General features: G+C 68.8%; 3 protein-coding genes across 4 annotated transcripts; 1 reads left to right on the top strand and 2 right to left on the bottom strand.

Annotated features, from left to right (window-relative positions):
- Positions 1–688: 688 nt before the first annotated feature.
- LOC147527796 (B-cadherin) lies at positions 689–6,367 on the bottom strand. Of its 2 annotated transcripts, XM_086620730.1 has the most exons (15): positions 6,226–6,367; positions 4,214–4,386; positions 4,017–4,127; positions 3,729–3,884; positions 3,498–3,642; positions 3,194–3,369; positions 2,982–3,110; positions 2,699–2,884; positions 2,381–2,625; positions 2,152–2,294; positions 1,736–1,960; positions 1,442–1,660; positions 1,218–1,348; positions 986–1,132; positions 689–901 (listed from the first exon to the last, which is right to left on the bottom strand). In XM_086620730.1, the coding sequence occupies exons 1-15, from the start codon at positions 6,365–6,367 to the stop codon at positions 689–691; spliced, it is 2,541 nt and encodes an 846-aa protein (XP_086476856.1). The 2 variants fall into 2 exon arrangements, with proteins under 2 accessions (XP_086476856.1, XP_086476857.1); XM_086620731.1 differs by lacking the exons at positions 4,214–4,386; positions 6,226–6,367 and having other exon boundaries at positions 1,715–1,960; positions 4,017–4,100.
- A 2,530-nt stretch (positions 6,368–8,897) lies between these two features.
- Positions 8,898–10,412, top strand: LOC147527795 (5-hydroxyisourate hydrolase-like). Its single transcript, XM_086621242.1, has 4 exons — positions 8,898–8,960; positions 9,772–9,914; positions 10,057–10,192; positions 10,323–10,412. Exons 1-4 carry the CDS (start codon positions 8,898–8,900, stop codon positions 10,410–10,412), a joined length of 432 nt encoding a protein of 143 aa, XP_086477368.1.
- Positions 10,413–10,903: 491 nt separating this feature from the next.
- Positions 10,904–18,328, bottom strand: DRC4 (dynein regulatory complex subunit 4). The gene is made up of 11 exons (XM_086621022.1): positions 18,312–18,328; positions 17,680–17,772; positions 16,040–16,237; positions 15,644–15,850; positions 15,351–15,405; positions 14,574–14,779; positions 14,138–14,305; positions 13,732–13,818; positions 12,551–12,760; positions 11,314–11,379; positions 10,904–11,053 (listed from the first exon to the last, which is right to left on the bottom strand). Exons 1-11 carry the CDS (start codon positions 18,312–18,314, stop codon positions 10,904–10,906), a joined length of 1,443 nt encoding a protein of 480 aa, XP_086477148.1. The 5' UTR covers positions 18,315–18,328.
- Between the last annotated feature and the right edge of the window lie 1,505 nt (positions 18,329–19,833).

Raw genomic sequence — 19,833 nt, 5'->3', positions numbered from 1 at the left:
CCAGCAGCTTCCACATCCTGGGGACCCCAGAGCTGAACGCAGCACTGCAGGGGGGTCTCAGGAGAGCAGAGCAGAGGGGCAGAATCCCCTTCCTTGACCTGCTGGCCACGCTGCTTTGGATGCAGCTCAGGACACGGTTGGCTTTCTGGGCTGCCAGCGCACGGTGCCGGCTCAAGTTGAGCTTCTCATCAATCAACACCCCCAAGTCCTTTTCCTCAGGGCTGCTCTCAATCCATTCTCCGCCCAGCCTGGACTTGTGCTGGGAATTGCCCCGACCCACGTGCAGGACCTTGCACTTATCCTGGTTGAACTTCACAAGGTTCGCACAGATCCACCTCTCCAGCCTGTCCAGGTCCCTGGTCAGCACCAGCCCCAGGGAGGGCAGGAGGTGCCCGGGCACTCACTCCTAGGGCACAAAGCCACGCAGAGGCTGGAGCATCTAAAAAAAAACCCTAATCGCATCCTTTATTAAAACTTACACCAGCACCCGCTCACCTCGTCCGTAGCATCACACGACCTTTATTTCATACCTTTAAAAAAAAAAATAATAACCAAGAAAAATAGAGGAGAGGAAGGCGAGGGGGGCTGCCACCATGGTGGGGGGGCACGGCGGGAGGGGGCAGCCCCAAGGCACGGGCAGCTGTAAGGCGTGGGGCAGGGTGGGGGGCAGGGGGGCTGGGGGGAGGTCCTAGTCATCCTCCTCCCCCCCGCCGTAGAGGTCCGCCAGCTTCTTGAAGCGGCTGCCCCAGTCGTTGAGGTAGTCGTAGTCCTGGTCGCGGTCGGAGGCGGAGGAGTTGAGGGAGCTGAGCGAGGTGGCCTCCGAGCCGCTGCCCTCGTAGTCAAACACCAGCAGGGAGTCGTAGGGGGGGGCCGTGGGGTCCGTGTCGGCCGCCTTCAGGTTCTGGGGGGGACAGAGGGGTCAGTGCCCATGACCATCCCCCCCCCCCCCAAGTGGTGCCCGCACAGATGAGGGGACGGGGCTCACCTCCTCGATGAAGGTGCCGATGTCGTCGGGGTTGGCGGGCCGGGGCCGGTACTGGGGGGCCGGCAGGAGGGTGGGGGCCACGTCGTTGCGGAGCAGCACCTCGGGGCGGGCGTCCAGGCCCCGGTGCAGCTGCCGCAGGTCGTAGTCCTGGTGGGGGCGTGCAGGTGATGGAGAGGAGCCGGGGCAGGCTGCCTGCCTGGCCCCAGCCCCTCCAGCCCCCTGAGACACCCACCTGGTCCTCCTCCCCGCCGCCCTCCTCCCCGTAGTAGAAGACGTTGTCCCGCGTGTCGTCTTCGGGCAGCAGCAGCGGCTCCTTCGTCACCTTCCTCCTCCTCACGAAGAGCAGCAGCAGCAGGAGGATGACTGGGGGGAGCAGCAACATCAGCGAGGATGTGTGTGTCCCCCCTCTGCCCCATAGGGGGGTGTAGCCCCAAAGCACTGGGACCCCCGACTCACGCAGCAAGGCCAGGAGGGCGCCGAGGGCGGCGAGGACGAAGGGCAGCCCGGTGACAGCCTGGGGGGCCTGGGGGCAGCTCTGCACCGGCCCCTCGCACTCGCAGACCCGCGCAGTGATGACGGTGAGCTGGGCTTTGCCCGGCCGGTCAAGAAGCCGCAGGTAGACGCTGTAGAGGTCCGGCTCCAGCGGTGCCACCAGCCGCAGGGTGACGGTGTCACCTGCATGAAACCAGCGCCGTGGGTGACCTGGCAACGCCGCCGTGGCACAGCCACCTTGTGTCCCCCCAGCGGTACCTTCGTCGCCGACCTCCACAGCCCAGCTGTCCCCCGAGCCGTGGCTGAGCTCGGCGCGGAAGGGACCGGTGTTGGGGGGCAGGTCCCTGTCGGTGATGGTGAGGACCTGGGGCTGGGGGCTGCGGTTGCAGACGGTGATGTCCCGGGGCTCGGCCTCGGGGCCGTGGTCGTTCACGTCGAGCAGGGTGAGGAGCAGGGTGCCAGTGCCCGTGGCTGGCGGCAAGCCTGCGGGGAGGAGCGATGCTGGGTCCACCCAAAACCAGGACCCTCACAGGGACGGGGATGCCTGGAGCAGGGCTGGGGATGGGCACCCCCGGGCACCGCTTGGTGCTGGAGCCGGCACGTGGTTTGCGGTGACGGCAGCACGTGTCCCTCACGCGGGAGAGGGGGAACAAGGGCCCTTTCATGGCCCTCACCGTCGTCCACGGCCAGCAGCATGGCGGCGTAGGTGCTGTTCTTGGCAAAGGGGGACTCCCGGTCCAGGTGGTCCCGCGCCGTCACAAGCCCATTCTCGGGGTGCACGGCCAGCCAGCCTGCCGGGTCGTGCCCCATCACGTACCTGGGGGGCAGAGGGGAGCTGATGCCACGGCAGGGGGGTGGCAGGGACCCCCGCCAGACCTTGCCCCCAACCCTGGCTGCGCTCACTTGATCCTCTGCCCCTGTGCCTTGTCGGGGTCCTGGGCCGTGCAGGAGGCGAGGGTCTGCCCCGGTGGCACATCCTCCGGCACCCGCGCAAGCTGCACCGGCGGGTCGAAGACTGGTGCCTCATTGACGTCCTCCACACTGACTGTCACCGTGGCGGTGGCCGTCGGCAGCTTCACGGCGAAGGGGGCCTCGTTGACCACGGCCACATGGAGCACAAACTGCTTCTTGGCCTCGTAGTCCAGACCCTGGGAGAGGGGAGGGGACGGGCAGCACCCCGCTGCGGGCAGCAAGGGGTGCTCGGGGTGGGGGGACACGCACCTTGGCAGTGCGGAGGACACCCTCATTGCTGGTGGGGTCGGTGGTGATGGCGAAGGCACCTCCCTCGTTGCCGCGCAGGATGGAGTAGACGGCTCGCCATGCCGGCGTGCCAGGCTCGTCCAGGTCCGTGGCGGCCAACCGGGCCACCTCCCGCCCAGCCTCATTCTCTGGCACTGCCACCTCGTACTGTGGGTACGGGCCACAGTCACCGCCGCAGCCCGGCGGGCACCGGTGCGGCCCTGGCCCGTGGGGAGAGGGTCCCACTGGGGGGTCCCCATGTTACCGTTTTAGGGTCAAACTCGGGGGCGTTGTCGTTGACGTCCGCGATCTCGATCACCGCCAGCGCGGTCGTGGTCAGCCCCTCACCGTCCAGGTCGGCCGCCTGCACGGTCAGCGTGTACTCCCGCACGCGCTGCGGCAGACAGACAGACAGACACCACGTCAGTCCCCCGCCTGAGGCCGGGGCCACCTGCCCCGCGGTGCTGCAGAGCCCACCTCACGGTCGAGGCCGCTGGCGATGACGCTGAGGGTGCCGGTGGCCCTGTTGATGGTGAACATGTGGGGATGGGGCTCCCGTGGCTCCTGGCTGAGGATGGAGTAGGCGATGACGCCGTTGTAGGTCTCCACCGCGTCATCTGCGTCCGTGGCGGTCACCTGCATCACGGATGTGCCTGGGAATGGGACATCCTGGTGAGCGGGGAGGACGGGGCACCCATGTCCCCATGGGGACGGTCCCAGAGGTCTCCTCAAGGGACATGACCGGTGCAAGGCAGAGCTTCCCTGCAGCACAGAGTCCTACCCGGCAAAGCTCCCTCCGGCACGGAGCCCCTGAAGACCTCCTGCGTGAACTGGGGCTTGTTGTCGTTCTGGTCCGTCACCGTGACTATGATCTCCATCGGCTCCTCCACCGGTTTGCCGTTCTCAGACACGGCGTGGGAGAATAGCTGTGGGGCAGAGGGGTGAGCTGGGGGCGCAGCGCGGCATGGCATGGCAGGCTGGCACACCGCGGGATCCCCCAGCAGGGACCTACGTGGTACTTGTCGATGCGCTCCCGGTCCAGCGGCTGCGTCACCTTCATCCAGCCCGACTCCTTCTCGATGGTGAAGACGCCCTCGGGGGGGGCGTCTGCCCCCTGCCCCGTGATGCTGTAGAAGATCTTGGTGTCTCTGTCCCGGTTGGATTTGATCTGGGAGGAGATGGGGGAGTGAGGGGGCCCAGTACCACCTCCCTGCCCCCCAGTGCCATCGCACCCTGCCCTGATGCAGGGGGGATGGACCCCTCCCCAGCACCCACATCTGTGCCTGGAGCCTCCCGATACCTGAACCAGTTTTTTGGGGAAGGGGCCCCTCTCATTCTCAGGAACCTTGATAGGGGGGATCACCCAGTCCCTCTTCCGCCTCCTGGGTGCGGGGCGAGCCCCAGGGAGCTCCTGCAGGACAAGGGGGGGCAGGTGAGCGCGCAGCCCCCCGAGGGGGTTGGGAGACAGGGGGTGCGGGGGCAGCTGGGCAGTGTTACCTGGGGGGAGCGCCGGCTCCGCGCAGGAACGGGGCTCGGCCGGCGGGCAGCATCCCGGGGGGGAGAGGCGAGGGCCGTGCCCATCCCCAGGAGCCGCACGGGACCCCCGTCCTCCCGCGCCCCGACATCGGGCTCCTCGGTCCCATACGGCCCCGCGCAGCCTCCAGAGCTCGCTGCGAGAGGGCGGAGGGGGGCGGTCAGGGGGACACACACCCGTCCCCGAGCCCCCCCCCCCGAGCCGCCAGCCCTGGGACCCCGCACCCCCCGGCCTGCAGAAGCAGATGGGATCGGGCAGGTTTCGGCTTTGTTTCCTGATGACGGGAAATTCCTGGGCAGGCAGAGCCCTGCCCCGGCCTCCCACCCGCTGTGTCACCCCCCTCGGGGGCTCCCAGCCCCCCTTCTCCCCCGTGTCACCACCCTGGGGGCTCCCAGCCCCCATGGCCAGGACATGGGGCACAGCATGGCCCGCCACCCCCACCCCCCAGGACCACGCTGCACCCCCCGCGCTCGATCCGGCCCAGATCCCCGCACCCCCGGCAGGGCGGCGGGATTAGGGGATTAGCGGAGCTAAACCAGCTCCGGCGGCGGCGGCGAGAGGCCGCCCGGGCTCAGCGACCACGAGAGCCGGGAGGGGACGGGGAGCGTGGCTGGGGGAGCGGCAAGGAGAACTGCGCCCCACGGCAGCCCCGCACCGGGGCGGAGGGCGAGCCCCGGGGGAACGGCGGAGCCCTCGCCCCCACGCCGTGCCTGGGGGGGCAGCGCCGAGGGCCCCTCCCAGCCGCAGTGGCTGCAATGAGGGACATCAGCGGGGCCGGAAGGGCGCCAGCCACCCCGAGATGCCCCCAGCACCTGCCGGGGGAGCCCCCAGCCCCGCTCCCCACCGAAGGGCCGGGCAGCACAGCAGGGTCGGGGTCTGCAGCCTCGCTACAGCCCCGCTCGGGGGGTCCGGACCCCGCCGTGCCCTCGGGGTCCCTCCGTGCAGAGCCCACGCCGCACCGTGCCCTCCCGACGCAGCGCGGCCGGTGCCAGGGCCACGTGCCGCCCACCGAGGGGTTCTGCCCGTGCCGGGGGTCCCGGCTGCGCTCCCGGCAGCCTGGCAGGAGCTGCCCGGCCGAAGGCAGCGGGATGCGGCGGCGGAGGCCGGCGGAGGTCAGGGCCGCTCCCTGGCACGGCGAGAGCACTTACCGCCGGGCAGGGCTCTTAGCGCTCCGCGGCCATTAGGCGAGCGCTGGCTCCGGCCGCGGTTCCCGAGCAGCCCCGCTCCCCCGGGACACCGCCGAGCCAACGGGGCGAACGGGCCCAGGCAGCGCACGCTGCCCCGCCACCGGGGCACGGCCGGCGCCGGGCCAAGAGCCGGTGGTGAAGAGCCCCTGCCCAGCCTCGGGCCGGGCCGGGCGGACTCTGCAGCCCACGGCCGGAGAAGGGTGGCCCCGGGGCACCCAGTCCCATCGCCAGCCCGGCGCCGGGCATCCTCACCCTGCGGGGACCCAGCCCTGGCCCGGCGGCTCCCTGCGGGTGCCCACGGCTGGACCGGAGGCGCCAGCGCCGGCATCAGCCGCCACCAGCCCCAGTGGGGCCAGACGGGCACCGCCAGCCCCACGGCCCTGCTGATGGGGGGCACCGCCAGCCCCACAGCCAAGGAAGGACTCGCCGCACGGCCCAGCCCCACGTCCCGGGGACCCCCGCCAGCCCCGGGCAGTGCCAGCTCCCCTCGAAAAGCCTCGACCCCGCGGCCCGGGGGGCCTCAGCCGGCCCCAGACCCCGGGGAGGGCCAGCCCCGCAGCCCGAGGAGCCCAGCTGGCCCCAGAGCCGTCCCCACAGCGGGGCCGAGCACGGCAACGAGGGGCGGCCCCAACGCCCCCAGCCCAGCCCAGGCTGCACCCGGGGGCACGGCCCGCCCGCCCCACCGGCGCCCCGATCCCAGCCCCGTTCCCGGCCCCGCACGGCCGGTGCCCCTCGCCGCGCACCCCGCAGGGTCGCGGGTGGAGTCGCGCCCCGACGGCGCCGGTTACCTGGTGCCGGGAGCGGCCCGCGGCGCAGCCCCGGGGGGATGCACGGCCGGGCCGGGGGGGCGGCGAGCGCGGCGGCCGTCGGCAGCAGCGGGAGGAGGAGGATGAAGAAGAGCGGGCAGAGCCCGGAGCGCGGCCCCCGCATGGCCCGTCCGCCGCCGCCGCCGTCGCTCCGATCGCCGCCCGCCGCGCCCCGCCTCGCTTCGCCCCGCCCGCTGCAACGCGCCGCTCCAGGTGAGGCGGCGGCCGCGCAGGTACCGCCCCGCCCCGGAGAGCGGCCCCCTGTACCCCTCGGTACCCCCCGGGCACAGCCCGGTACTCCCCGGTTCCTCCATGCGGCCCCCCCCGCTGCCTCCGTTCCCCCACCGCTCTTCCCCCGGTACCTCCGCGCGGCCCGCGCATCCCGGTACCTCCGGGCACCTCCCGGGCACCTCCCTGGCACCTCCCGGGAATCTCGGTACCTCCCCGATACCCCCGGGCACCGCGGCCCTCTGCCTCCGCGGCTTCCGCCGGCCACGGTGCCAGTCCCATGCCGGGGCTGAGCCCATCCCGGTGCCACCTGTCCCCACGCCCTGGGGACCCCCGCCCCCGCCCGGGGACCCAGCACCCCCAGGCCCGGTGCTGAGTCCCCGGGCAGAGCGGGGGGTCCCATCGTGCGCTAGCCCCAAGCATCGTCTTGGGGGTGCGCCCCACTGGGTGCAGGGGCTCTGGGGGCCCGACGGGGTCCTCAGCAGCCTGCCAGGGGATTCAATGCCCCAGGGGGGTCCTTGGTGCCCCACGGTGCATTGGGCTGCTGGTGGGGGGTGCTAATGGGGAGTTGGAGCCCCCCCACCCCACCTTTGGGTGCACAGGGCCTCCGGAGCAAAGCGGGGCCCAGGGGTGAGCCATGTGTGCCCCCCAGCGCCCTGGGGGGGTCTGTCCCTCCCAGGCACCCCTCCAGGGCTGGCGGTGGCAGCTGGGCCTCCGTCTGCGCATGCTGGCACCCTTGGGCTGGCGCTCAGCTTTCCTGGCAGGACACGGCCAAGGTCACGGCCGGCCGCAGAGAAGGTCCCAGGGGAGCAGTCAGCGTGGCCGGAGCCATGTCACCCTGCACCTTCACCCTCCTCCTTCTCCTCCTGCGGGTAGGACTGTCTCGACGAATGTCTGGGGTGGTGGTGGCAGCCAGACAGCCCCCGCAGCCCTGGGGCAGAGCTCTGTGTTCCCCCTGTCGCCCCTCAGCCCCGCTCTCCATCCCGCAGGATGTGCTGACCTTCCCCAAGTCCCACCATGGCCTCCAGCGGCAGAAGAGGGACTGGGTCATCCCCCCCATCAACTGCCCCGAGAACGAGCGGGGACCCTTCCCCAAGAAGCTGGTGCAGGTAGGTGGCCCCACGGGGACGGGGCACAGGGCAGGGGGGTCCCCGGAGTGCCAGGACCCCTCTAACCCCCACTCCGCCTCGCCGCCAGATCAAATCCAACAAGGACAAGGAGACCACGGTTTTCTACAGCATCACGGGGCAGGGGGTGGACACCCCCCCCGTGGGGGTCTTCACCATCGAGCGGGAGACGGGGTGGCTGGAGGTGACGAAGCCGCTGGACCGGGAGGAGATCGACAAATACGTGGTGAGTGGGGGGCCAGGACGGGGAGGGGACGGTCGCCGGGGCCGCGCACGGGCTGACGGGGCCTCTCGCAGCTCTTCTCCCACGCGGTGTCGGCCAATGGGCAGCCCGTGGAGGACCCCATGGAGATCATCATCACCGTGACGGACCAGAACGACAACCGGCCCGTCTTCTCCCAGGCGGTTTTCCACGGCACCGTGTCGGAGGGGGCTGAGCCGGGTAAGACCGATGCTGCTGAGCAGGAGGCAGCACTGGGGGCACGGGGGAGATGTCACCAATAACCGCCCACTCCCAGGCACCCCCGTGCTGCGGGTGCTGGCCACGGACGCGGACGACGCGGTGAGGTCCAGCAACGGCATCGTGGTCTACTCCATCCTGCGCCAGACGCCGGACCAGCCCCAGCCCCACGTTTGCTATAAACAGCAGCACCGGGGTGATCTCTGTGGCCGTGGCGGGGCTGGCAGCACAGGTGAGCCCCGGGCACAGCCTGTCCCCCCCTGCCACCCCCCAGCCCGGCTCTTGCACCCCATTCAGGGGTGACGCAGCCTCTTGCTGCAGGCGGTTCCCAAATACACCCTGGAGATCCAGGCGGCTGACGCGGAAGGGTACGGGCTGCTGGCCACCGCCACCGCCACCATCCAAGTGCAGGTGAGGTGCTGAGTGCAGCCCCGTGCCCCCACGGTGGGCAGACGGGCAGGGTTAGGCCACGGCGAAGCCCCTGCCAGCTCCTGGCAGCCCCCACGTGCCTGGCCACCACAGCGCCAACATGCTCCAGGTGCTTTCCAGGGAGGGAGGCGAGGCTGGGATAGCAGCTCCACCGCGGCTCCTCCTGGCCCGATGCCCCGACATCCCGCCGGGCTCTGGTCCACCAGCCCCAGGGCCATGGTGCTGCCGGAGTACAGGTGCCAGTGGGGCTCCTGGGCGCGCCTCCCTGGGGGAAGCCACCTGTGCCAGCTCGGCCCAGCCGGGGAGGAGTGCCCGGTCCTGCCACAACCACGTGCCGCGATAGTAGCATCCAGTCTCTCCAGCTCCATTGGGGGAGGCGGCAGCGCCAGGACGGGCAGCCGGGGCAGGGGATGGCATTTTGCAGGGTGTCGCCGGCCATGGGCCCCTGGCTGAGCGGGATGGAGGAGAGCCAGGTAAGCAGCCAGGCGCCATTACTCGCTGTCCTGCCTCTCCGGTGTCACCGCTTCTGCCAGGAGCTCAGGCCCGGAGCTGGTGCCGGGCTGGCGGTGAGAGCTGGTCCTGCTCCTGGGAGGCAGCCCTGCAGCAGCGGGATGCAGCCCCGGGGTCGTGCTCCCACCCTGCCAAACCCAGCCCAGGGCTCCGAGAGGGGAAGGGGCCTGGCTGCCCTCGCCAGCGCTGCCCTTGACCCCATACTGGCTGCCCGCCCCAGGCAGCTCTGGAGTGCTGTCAGGATCAACGTTCACCCACACTGCGGGCAGGGAAGGCGACAGGAACGGGGCTGCCGGGACAGGGCTGCTCCCTCCCTGGACCTGGGCCAGCTGTTGCCACCGTGTGCCACAGCCCACCGGGACAGGCAAGTGAGCGGGGAGCCGGTGCTGCCCCAGGCATGCAGCCCGCCCCCCCCCAGCCAGGCAGGAATGTGGCAGCGGTGCCCAGGGTGTGCAGGCAGCCATTGGCAGAGGCAGCACTCCGCTGCAGGCAGGGCTGTGGCACTGTGGCTGGCAGAGCCAAGCCCCATGGCATGGGAAGAACATGGGTGCCCACGTCCCAGCAGGGTGCCAAGGACAGGGGGCCATGCTGGCCACCAGCCTGGGGGGCTGCAGGGAGGGGGCACGCAGGCAGCCTGGCCAAGGGTCCCTCTGGGAGAGGGGCTGGGGGCACCCAGGGGCTGAGCTGCGGCACTGCCTGCCGTAGAGTGGCAGAGGGGCTCGGCCGATGGCACTGCTGGGACACGTCCCAGCCTCGCTTTCTTCTGTGTTCCAGGCCAAAGGCATGTCCGAGATGGCAAATGGCTCCCTGACCACCCACGTGCTGAACACGGCCACGGGGCTGCCGGCAGCCGGCCTCGCCATCCGCCTGGCCCGGCTGCAGGAGCTGGAGCCACAGTGGATGGAGCTGGCACAGAGGTGGGCGAGCCGGCGGCAGTCAAACGGGCAGGGGATGCTGCTGCCTGTCCCCGCACCCCGAGCCCAACTTCCACCGGCGGCAGGGCCGGTGCTCGGGGCTGGGGTCAGCCACCGCGGTGGGGTCTGCTCCTTCTGCTTCCAGGTGGACGGACGAGGATGGGCGCTGCCTGCCCCTGCTGGCACCGGGGCAGGCCAAAGATGGCACCTACAAGCTGCACTTTGAGACGGCGGCGTACTGGCAGGGCCTGGGCCACGCCAGCTTCTACCCCTTCGTGGAGGTACGGAGGGTGGGGAGCAGGGGACAGGGACCACGGCCAGGCTTGGGCAGCCACTGGCTCTGCTCCGAGCATCTCCCAGAGCCCGGCCGCGGAGGGGGATCCAACCGCTGCCCTCCTGGCTCTGCCCCAGGTCGTCTTCACCATCACTGACCCGGCCCAGAAGCTGCACGTCCCGCTGCTGATCAGCCCCTACTCCTACACCACGTACCGGGGCAGTTAGGGGAGGGCATGTCCTCCCCATCCGGGTCAGCGGGGCCGGCGGGGGCACTATGCCACCGACACCATTAAAGGCTTCAAACAGCACTGTTAGTATCAAAAAATCACCTTCCCGAGGGCACTGCACACGCGGGTTCCGGAGGGGGAAGAGGAGGGGAGTCTCAGGGGCAGCATGGGCAGCCCGGGAGGTGGGAGAGTCTGGGGGGGGCCCAGTCTGGCGGGTGGGATGCTGGGAGCCCTCCGGCTGCACCGCGGTCCTGGGCTGTGCTGGCACTGCTCGGTCCGAGCCCACCTAGCTGGCGGCTGCCTGTGGCCGGTGCCCCCCGCGGCAGGAGCAGGGGGCTGCTCCGGAGAAAAGGCCCCCCCGGGGAGGAGAGAAAAGGCCCTCCAGCTCCTCCAGAAAGCTCACTGGGGTCTGTTTAATGGTGCAGAGCACCAAGGGGGCCCAGCCCCGCTCCCTGCCCAGCCCGCTGGGCTCCTTGGTGCCAACGGGCGTCAGGTGGGCACGGCGACGAGTCCGGCGGGGCCCTGGCCCAGCGCCTGCCCCCGCACTGGGCTCGCCAGGGGCTGGAAGCCCAGGTTGTCCAGGGGGATCCCAAAGGCCGTCAGCTTCGCCTCGAACGTCTGCAGCATGTCGTTGTGTGCCTGCAACGAGGAGTGTCCTGCCCTCAGCCCGAAGTGCCCGCTCCAGCCCAGCCCCCCTCGCCAGGGTACGGGGCTCCCTGCACCCTCCTGCACGGGGGGGACACCCCACCACGGCCACATTCGTGCCCGAGCCAGGGCACGACGCAGCTCGACTGGCCTCCTGACAGGTCCCTTCCGCGGCTCCGTGCAGGAGAAGGTCCCGTCCCACCCCCTCGAAGCCGCAGTGACCACCCGACCACCCCCCCAGCCCCTGCCCTCACCTTGCAGGCTCGGGCCAGCTGGAGCTGCAGGTCCCGGATGATGGCGTTCTTGGAATCCAGCACGTCCTGCAAAGGGAGATGGCGCATCAAGCAGCGGCTGCCCAGCCCTGGCGACGCAGCGGCCGCGGCGCGGGTGGGAGCAGCGTGGTGGAGCGCACGGAGGAGCTGGCACCGGGGCCTGGTGCAAGCAGAGCAGCCGGCAGCACGGCCTGGCAGGCGGCCACCACCCTGCCCCCTCCGAGCCAGCAGTGCCAGGGACAGCCAGCCCTGGGCAGGGGCGAGGAGCAGGGACCTCCTGGACCAACATCTCCAGTGCCAGCGGAGACCTGCCATTGCCACCAGCCTCGCCGCAAGTCCCGGGAGGGCTGGCGACGGCAGCACCGCCTTGCCGTCGTGGCACTGGGGGAATTACAGGGCGAGAGGCTCCCCAAGAAGACACTGGAGGCAGCTGAGCAGAGGAATCCCAGGACCCCAGCAGCTGCGGGAGAGCTCGACGCCATGACACCTTCCCAGGAATGTGTTTTCCTTCCTCCTGCTGTGGCACCTGCTAGGAGGTGACACATCCGCTGCCCCGTCCTATGGCCCCAGAGCCTCGGCTGCTACTGTGGGCATCCCCAGGGCACCCTGGCACGAGGGTGCCCGCGAATTTCACTACCACCCACCGCAGAAGGGACCTGGAAGGGGACAGGCTGGCGCGGGACAAGCGGGAGGGCACTGGGGCGGCGGCTGAGCCGAGCGTGGAACCCGCATCTCCCGCGTCAAGCCAACCCAACCCGAAGCAAACGCCGCTTCTCCGGTTACGGCTGCGGCAGGCTCCAGGAACGCGGGTCTCCGCGCCAAGGCTTTCTGCGTGCGTATTTTTAGCGTATCAACCACTGCAGAGCTGCTGGGAACCCGTCTGCGCTGCTTCCGCGGGTTCTCCGGCTGCGACTCCCCGTGTGCAGAGCATCCCGGCTCGCCGGTGGACCCCGTGCACCAACAGGCAGCACGGAGCGCTGCCAGCCTGGGGCCGTTCTCCTTGAAACAGGCCCCAGCTGAGGGCGAGATGGGTGCCAAACTCCGACACCCACACACTCCGCTCTCGAGGGAGAGCCGGGGTGCCCTGCGGCACCGCACGTGGCCCTGGGAGTGCCGGGAAGGAGTGAGTGACGTGGCAGCTACAGCCATGGCGGATGGGGACTGGCGGCCCCAGGGTGCACGTTCACCCCAGCACAGCCGCCGCAGGGCCCCACCGTACCTCCACCTTGTGCGAGCCCGAGGAGAGGGCGCCGGGGTCGAGGTTGGAGGCCGCCAAGACCTCGCTGAGCTCCGCCTCCTTCTTCTCCAGGACTCCGAGAAGCCCCTTCAGCTTGCGCTCCAGGAGCAGGTTCTTGAACCCCGTCTTCTGCTGCACCTCGTTAATGGCTTTGGTGAACTTCTGATAGAGCTCGTCTCGCTCCGCCTGCACCTGCTCCCAAAGACAACACGCTTTCACCCCGACCCCGGGACCCCCGGGTGGGCAGCAAACAGCTCCGGCCACTCGGCCCTGCCCGCTCTGGCATGAGCTGGGCCATTCCCGACAGCACCCGCAGCCCGCGGGGAAGGCAGATGCTGGAGCACGGCTTCCCTCCCTCCCTCCATGATCTGCACCCCCTTGCCACCTGCCCTCCCACCTCCCCGTGCCCCGCGGGCGTGGGACAGCCCCGGGAGCGCAGCGTGCCGGCGGTTCGCCGCGGCACTATTTTAGACCTCAGAGAGGGCCCCGCAGCACGCGGGGGTCGCTCCGGCGCTCCGCGCAGCTGGCAGGAGCCCCCGGCTCCCAGCTAGTTAATAAGTGTCCTAATTAGGACACAGTCTCTCCTGCACAGCCTATTTCTGAATGCACTGACTGCGCTGCTGCCTTAATGACGGATTGTTAACGAGGCCTCGGATCAACGTTCATATTCCTGGGGATTTCTGCGCATTGCAAATGAGCTTTCTTCTGCCTCGACAGATTTATCTGGGTTAGCTGGGGGGGAAGCTGAGGCTGGGAGGACTCAGTCAACAGGACTCATCCCGAGCCCCGGCACGGCGAGTGTCCCAACACCGGGACAAGGAGGGAGCGAGCTGTGCCCGGCGGTGGGGGCCCAGGACAACCTCTCCCATGGCTCTGTGCCCGACGCACCGCCGCAGCCAGTCCCTCGCGGGCCGGAGGGGACCACCGGGGCACGCACGGCTGCTCAGCCAAGCACGAGGCCAGGCCCGTCTGCTGAGCGTGGGAGATGCCAAAGCTGGGAGCAGCTTTCCTGGAAGCAGCAGTTACCGCACGGCTCCGGATTAGAGCTTTGGGAATCCTTCGGCTGAGCACAGCCTGTGTTAGGCCCGCGTGCCCAGTGCTCTGCGGAGGGCACAGGGTTTGGAGGGGGGCGTGGGACGCCCAGACCCACCCGCAGCCCTCACCTTACTGAACCTCTGCTCCAGCACTTCATGTTCCCACTGAAGATCCTTCAGTTCCTTCTGGGTGACTCTGAGACGGGCTTTTGTGTTCTGCGAGCGGGAAGGGACAGTTAAAGAGGGGGTCTCTCTGGGAGGTGCAGGGGGTGGCAGGGGAGGAGAGTGACCAGTGAAGAGATACGGGCAAGAAAAAAAAACCAGCACCCACGGCAACGCCCTCGCCCCTCTGCAACGAGGGCTGCTCTTGTTTCTCACTGCCAGATCCCTGGAAGTCCCACCGAGACCTGACAAACACCCGGCTGAGCTGAAAAGGACTCGAAGGACTCTGCTGGGCCATGGGGCCAAGGCGAGTGGTGACTCCCCCCAGGAAAGAGCCAGGATGACTCAGGAAAGGCCAGGGCTGGCCACTCACCGTCAGCGCCTCCTTGTCCTTGTCGTAGTGAGCCAACTTCTTCTGCAGCTCGGACACCTGCTCCTGGGCCTGCTGCAGGGGCTCCTGCAGCTGCTTGTTCTGGAGCAGCACATCTGCCTTCTCCTTTTCCAGGTGATTCTCTCTTTTCTTCATCTCCTCCACCTGCTCCTGTTCTCAGGAACACGAGTGCCGACTCCTGGGGCTGCCCAGCTTCCGGCACCATCCGGACACCCTCCCACGGTTGGCCCAGCAACACACTTCTCTCTGTGCACGAGAGCTTCGCTCGTGTAACGGTGTGCAACCCCCAGGAGACCAGCAGCACCCACAAAACCACCTGGGAACCGGCCAGATCCGGGTGAAATCCTCACAGGACCGGACCCTGGGTGGAAGGGTGCCACTCCGCAGGCCAGGCGGGCTGTGGCAGAGCAGGCAGTACCTTCAGCAAGCTGATGAGCGCCAGGTTGTTGAGGGTGATGTCGTTGTAGTACTCCTTGATGTCACTGAAGGCCTTCTCGTGGTTCCTCATCAGCTCGCTGATCTGGTTGTTCTTCCTCTCCTCCACCTCGTGGACCTCCGTCTTCCTCCGCAAGTCGAGCTCGTCCCGCAGCACCTGCATCTTCCTGGTGTACTCGGCCTCGAGCTCTGGGGGAGCACAGAGGGGGCTGAGCGAGGAGCTCCTGGAGACCTCTGTAACGCGCCCCGGCTCCATCAGCCAGCGCCAGCCCGGCGCGTGCCACCGCGGCACTACTCGAGGACAAGATGCTCGTTAGCAGCGTCACCGCAGCTGCCACCAGCGTGCGGAGCAGTCACGCTGGGACCACGGAGAGCAGAGCCCAGAAATAACATCCTTGGAAAAGAGGGCATGGAAACTTTCCAAGTCAGCCCGTGAGAACCTGAAACGTCCCCTGAGGAGGAACAAGGACTCTGCAAGGGCTCCTCCAGCCACCCCACCCGCAGCCCGGAGAAGCGCGGCCCGGCAGCTGCGCTCGGCAGTACGGCGCAGCAGCAGCGATGGGCGCCCGGCCCATGCCCCTCCGTTGGCGCGATGCTGGGGGCCTGGCAGCCCCACAGCACGGGAGAGCAAGAAGTGGGGGAAAACCAGCCAGAACCGGGGTAGAAATGGCCCGTTTCTGCTCGAGACTCTGCCAGGGAGGCCGGCAGCGCAGCAGAGCTCGGAGGAACCTTCCCTGGCACGCGACGAGTGCATCCTGACCTTTCACTTGTCTCTCGAAGTCGTTGCGCAGCCGGGTGGTCTCCTCCTCTTGCTTCTGTTAGGGAGAAGTTACGTGTTAGAAGTAGAGAAGCAAATCCTGAGGCAGCTGCATCCCAATGGAGTCCCTCCTGCTCCCTGGGAAAGGCTCCCACCGCGGCACCGGGCCCACGTTATCCGTGCAAGCAGCAGCTCGTAGGTTCTCCAGCTGCTCTCGCAGCTCAGCCTGCGGCCCCACCACCTCCCTCTGCAGCAGAAGCACCTCGCACGCGGCTCCGGCCCGGCCAGGGACGTACCAGGCTCATGCTTTTCACCATCCCATTGTCGGCCAGCTCCTTCTCCTTCAGCTCCACTTTCAAGGAGCGTGTGTTTTTCCACAGCGTCATCTCCTGGGTCCAGTGATCCTTCTGGGCCCGCTTCATGGAGAGGATGCCCTCCACCTTCGCCTCGGTGAGGTTTTCCTGGTGTTCGTACAACAAGTGCTTCACCTTCTGCTTGTAAACCTAAAGACAAGCCACGGACGGGGTGAGGGGCTTCAGCAGGAGACACTTGGAGCTGGGATATTGGCTGAGACGCTCCTGGCTTGCATCCCGCGCAGCTCCTCCTCCTCTACCCTCTTCCCTCTCCCCCTCAGAGCTGCCCGAGGCTCACCCGGAGCACTCCCAACACCTCCCAGTCTTCTCCCTTCCCACCTTGATCTCCACTTGGTGCCGTTCCTCCACCTCCTCCATCTGCCGGTCCTTGTTCCGCAGCTCTGCTTTTTTCTCCTCCAGCTGCCGGCGGGTGAACTCCCAGAAGGTGTGAATCTTGTCACGCTCCAGCTGGAAATAGTTGCGCTCTTCCCGTTCCCGGTCCAGCTCCTCCCGGAGGCGCACAACATGCTTCTCCAGCTGCAAAGCCAAGGGGAAGAGCCAGGTTAGAGGAAGAAGAGGCCTCGGACAGACGCCTCTGCAAGACGCCCACAGCGTCGCAAACCTGGCAGGACGCAGTGGCTGTTACTGGGATGGAGAAGCGCAGGAGAAGGGAGGAGCCCTGACTCACAGACATTGCCCAGGACCTGACAGAACCCATCATCCTCTGGAAAAGGAATAATAAAACCTTATCTACTGCAAGCAGCCCAGGCTCAGATAGTCTGTCACGCGGTGCCTGGTAACACCGTTCCCAGGTGCCTAAATACTCCGGAATCACAGAATCATTGAGGTTGGAAAAGACCCTTAAGATCATCGAGTCTAACCATTAACCTGACACTGCCCAGTCCACCACCAACCCCTGTCCCTCAGCACATCTCCCTGTCATTTAAATACCCCCAGGGATGGCGACTGAGCCACTTCCCTGGGCAGCCGCTTCCAATGTCTGACAACCCTTCTGGTGAAAAAATTTTTCCTCATATCCAATTTAAACCTCCCCTGGCACAACTTGAGGCCGTTTCCTTTTGTCCTGTCACTTGTTGCTTGGGAGAAGAGACAGTTCCCACCTCGCCACAACCTCCTCTCAGGTAGTTCTGCAGAGCGAGAAGGTCTCCCCTCAGCCTCCTTCTCTCCAGGCTGATCACCCCAGTTCCCTCAGCCGCTCCTCATACGACTCGTGCTCCAGACCCTTCACCCCTCGCTGCCCTTCTCTGGACACGCTCCAGCCCCTCCATGTCTCTGTCGTCGTGACGGGCCCAAAACTGAACACAGGATTCGATGTGTGGCCCCACCAGTGCCAAGCACAGGGGACGATCGCTGCCCCAGTCCTGCTGGCCACACTATTGCTGATACGAGCCAGGATGCTCTTGGCCACCTGGGCACACTGCTTGCACTGAGGTATGCAAGATCTCATCCCAGAAGACAGGTCCCCAGGCCAGGGCCATCTCCTCCTCTGTTTGTTGGACACCCACACAACAAGCAGGACTTGGAGCAACTGAGGGGCTGCGACTGCACCGTCCACCTCTGCCTGCCCTGCCCGCACCTACGGAGCCTCCCGTCCCAGCAGCGACAGGACGAAAACAAACAGCAGAGCTCCAGGCTGAGCCATCACTGAGCAGGCTGCCGGGGTTACGGAGTCAGGGAGAAAACAGCGAGAGCACAGGGCTGGGGAGCACCGGGCCCTGGAGCAGCGGGAGGGTGGGATGAGGGGGGCCGCTCCTTCTAGGAACAGTGAGAACTGCCCCCCCCAGCCCAGACGTGTGTCAGGCAGAGACATGAACCCCGGCTGCTTGTCTCTGTCACCCTTCACCACCTGTCACCCACACAGCCGGAGCCAGGCGCCGAGCAGGGGGCCCGAGCAGTGTTCTTGCAATTAGCAACGTCCTCCTACCCAGGGGTGGGCTGGGACATGGGGGATCTCTCACCTGCTCCTTGCTCATCTCCTTCGGCGACAAGGCATCCACCACTGCTGGAGCTTTGCTCCCTTTCCCTTTTATTCCGACTTTCTTCTTGGGTGCCTGAGGAAAGAAAGCAAAACGCAGGAGGTGAGCCTGTGGCTTGGGTGCTGGGAGGAAGCTGTGTCCCTCAGTGCCCCCGCACCAGCCCAGGCCACCCAGCATACCTGCTTTCATGGGGACAGGCTTAGCAGGGGGACAGGGAGCGCTGGCTGATGGAGCTGGGGTCCCCAGGAGGAACCTGGCAGCCCCTGAGACCCCCCAGGGCACCTGTAGCTCATGCCCAGCCGCTGCCAGCTCAGTTCCGCAGCGAAGCCCCCCGGCACAAAAGCAAGCCCCCAGACTGACGCCCCAGGAGTGTCACCGCGGTGCTGTTCACGGCGCCCAGGAGCTCCATCTCCGCCCGGAGCGGCCTGGCCGCCCGCCGCCCTCGGGGCTCCCTCCCCAGGAGCGGCCCGGGCCGGGCCGGGCCAGACCCCACCGCCCTCCCCTGCCCGCCCCCCCGGCTCCGGGGAACCCTCCAGCAGCAGCCCCGGGACCCCTCCTCAGCCCCGGGCCCGGCTCTCCCCCCGCTCTCGGCCCAGGCCCGGCCCCGCTCTCACCATGGCGGCTGCCGCTGGCGCCGCGGTCTCCAGGCAACGGGCTGGCAAATCTCGCGAGAGGTGCGCGACGGCCGGACACGCCCCCTAGCAACGCGGGGCCCCGCCCTGGCAACGGCGGCGGGGCCAGCTCCGGGCCCGGGGGGCGGGGGGGAGCGGCGCCGAGCCCGGGGGGGCCCTGCCGTGCCCGGGCCCGCGCCCCCTCCGCCCCCCGCCGTGCCCCGGCCGCCCCGGCCCCCGCAGCGGGGGCGCCCCGGCTCCTCTCCGCCCCCCTAGACCCCGTCGCACGCCCGGCGCCCCCGGCGCCCCCCCGGTTCCCGTGCGCCCCCTCCCCGGGTCTCGTCTGCATCCCGCATCTGCCCTTCCCAGGTCCCCTCCGCACCCCCGCGCCCTCCCGGGTCCCGGCCGTGCCTCCCGCCCCCCGCACCCGCGCTCTCGGGTCCTTCTCCGCACCCCCCCGGTGTCCCCGGTCCCCCGGGACAGGCGGGGCCGGGCCCCCCTCCCGGCCCCCGCCCCGCCTCCAGCCCCGCCTCCGCCGCGGCGGGCAGGACCGTGCGGGCTGCGGGCTGGCACCGGGCCCGCCCCGCCCAGCACCGGCACCGGCAGCGGCACCGGCACCTGCCCGGCCCATGGAGGCTCCGGGAGCGGCCGGCACCGCAGGTGAGGAGGGGGTTGCGGAACGGACCGGTGCGCCCATCACCGCGGCCCCGGGCCGGGCGGTTCCATCAGGCTGGGAACCTGCAGCGGGCGGAACCGGGCCGGGCCCCGCGGGGCGCGGAGGGGGCGAGCGACGGGGGCGGGGGTGCAGAAGAAGATGTAGGGCGGGGTGTGCAAGGGGCGTGCAAGGGGTGGGTGTGCACGGGGTGTGCCGGGGGGTGTGCACGGGGATGCAGGGGACGTGCAAGGGGGTGCGGGGGGGGGGTGTGTGCAAGGGGGAGTGCATGGGGGGTGCACGGGACTCCGGATGGAGGTGCGAGGAGAGGTGCAGGGGGCTCTAGATGGGGGTGCGGGGGGGGTGGGGGAGGGGGGGTGCATGTGGGGTGCAGATGTGCACGGGGGGAGTGTGGGGCCGTGCTGGGGGTGCCAGATCGCAGGGGTGGGGATGAGTGGGATGGGGGGGGTGGGGACACAGCATGGCACGGGGGCCCGGGGGCTGGGGACGGGCAGGGGGGTGTCTGCGCAGGTGAGTGTGTGCAGGGAGAGTCTGGGATGGGGCTGTGGGGTGCAGTGGGGTGCCCACGGGACACGGGGGTGCAATGAGGGGCCAGGCCTGGGTGCGGGGTGCCTGGGGCAGGATGATGGGCGGGGGGGGGGTGCCGGAGCAGCCACCCCCGTGCAGGTGTGCCGGTGCTGGTGGAGGACAGTGGAGGGCTGGGGTGCTCGGGGACCAGGTGCTGGCCATGCCGGTGGAGCTGGGGGAAGCCCCGGTATTCGGGGGGGCTGCAGCAGGGTCCTGCACGGTGACACGAGTGGTGGCCGGGGCTCCCGTGCACACCCATCCTTCCCGCATGTGCCCCGCACGCGG

Source organism: Tauraco erythrolophus, chromosome 15, assembly GCF_009769465.1.
Source record: "Tauraco erythrolophus isolate bTauEry1 chromosome 15, bTauEry1.pri, whole genome shotgun sequence".
Classification (NCBI taxonomy): domain Eukaryota; kingdom Metazoa; phylum Chordata; class Aves; order Musophagiformes; family Musophagidae; genus Tauraco; species Tauraco erythrolophus.
This window is presented reverse-complemented; position numbering and strand designations above follow the sequence as displayed.

Coding starts and splice junctions, on each gene's coding strand:
- DRC4 (XM_086621022.1), bottom strand. Junction 13,819..14,137: donor AGGACAAGGAGGCGCTGACG/GTGAGTGGCCAG, acceptor TCCCGCTCGCAG/AACACAAAAGCCCGTCTCAG. Junction 11,380..12,550: donor CGGGCTCGCACAAGGTGGAG/GTACGGTGGGGC, acceptor CTCCCTTTGCAG/GACGTGCTGGATTCCAAGAA.
- LOC147527796 (XM_086620730.1), bottom strand. CDS start 6,367: ATGCGGGGGCCGCGCTCCGGGCTCTGCCCGCTCTTCTTCATCCTCCTC. Junction 3,111..3,193: donor CCAGCGGCCTCGACCGTGAG/GTGGGCTCTGCA, acceptor TGTCTGCCGCAG/CGCGTGCGGGAGTACACGCT. Junction 2,626..2,698: donor GTGTCCTCCGCACTGCCAAG/GTGCGTGTCCCC, acceptor CCCCTCTCCCAG/GGTCTGGACTACGAGGCCAA.
- LOC147527795 (XM_086621242.1), top strand. CDS start 8,898: ATGGCATTTTGCAGGGTGTCGCCGGCCATGGGCCCCTGGCTGAGCGGG. Junction 8,961..9,771: donor GCGGGATGGAGGAGAGCCAG/GTAAGCAGCCAG, acceptor TCTGTGTTCCAG/GCCAAAGGCATGTCCGAGAT. Junction 10,193..10,322: donor GCTTCTACCCCTTCGTGGAG/GTACGGAGGGTG, acceptor GCTCTGCCCCAG/GTCGTCTTCACCATCACTGA.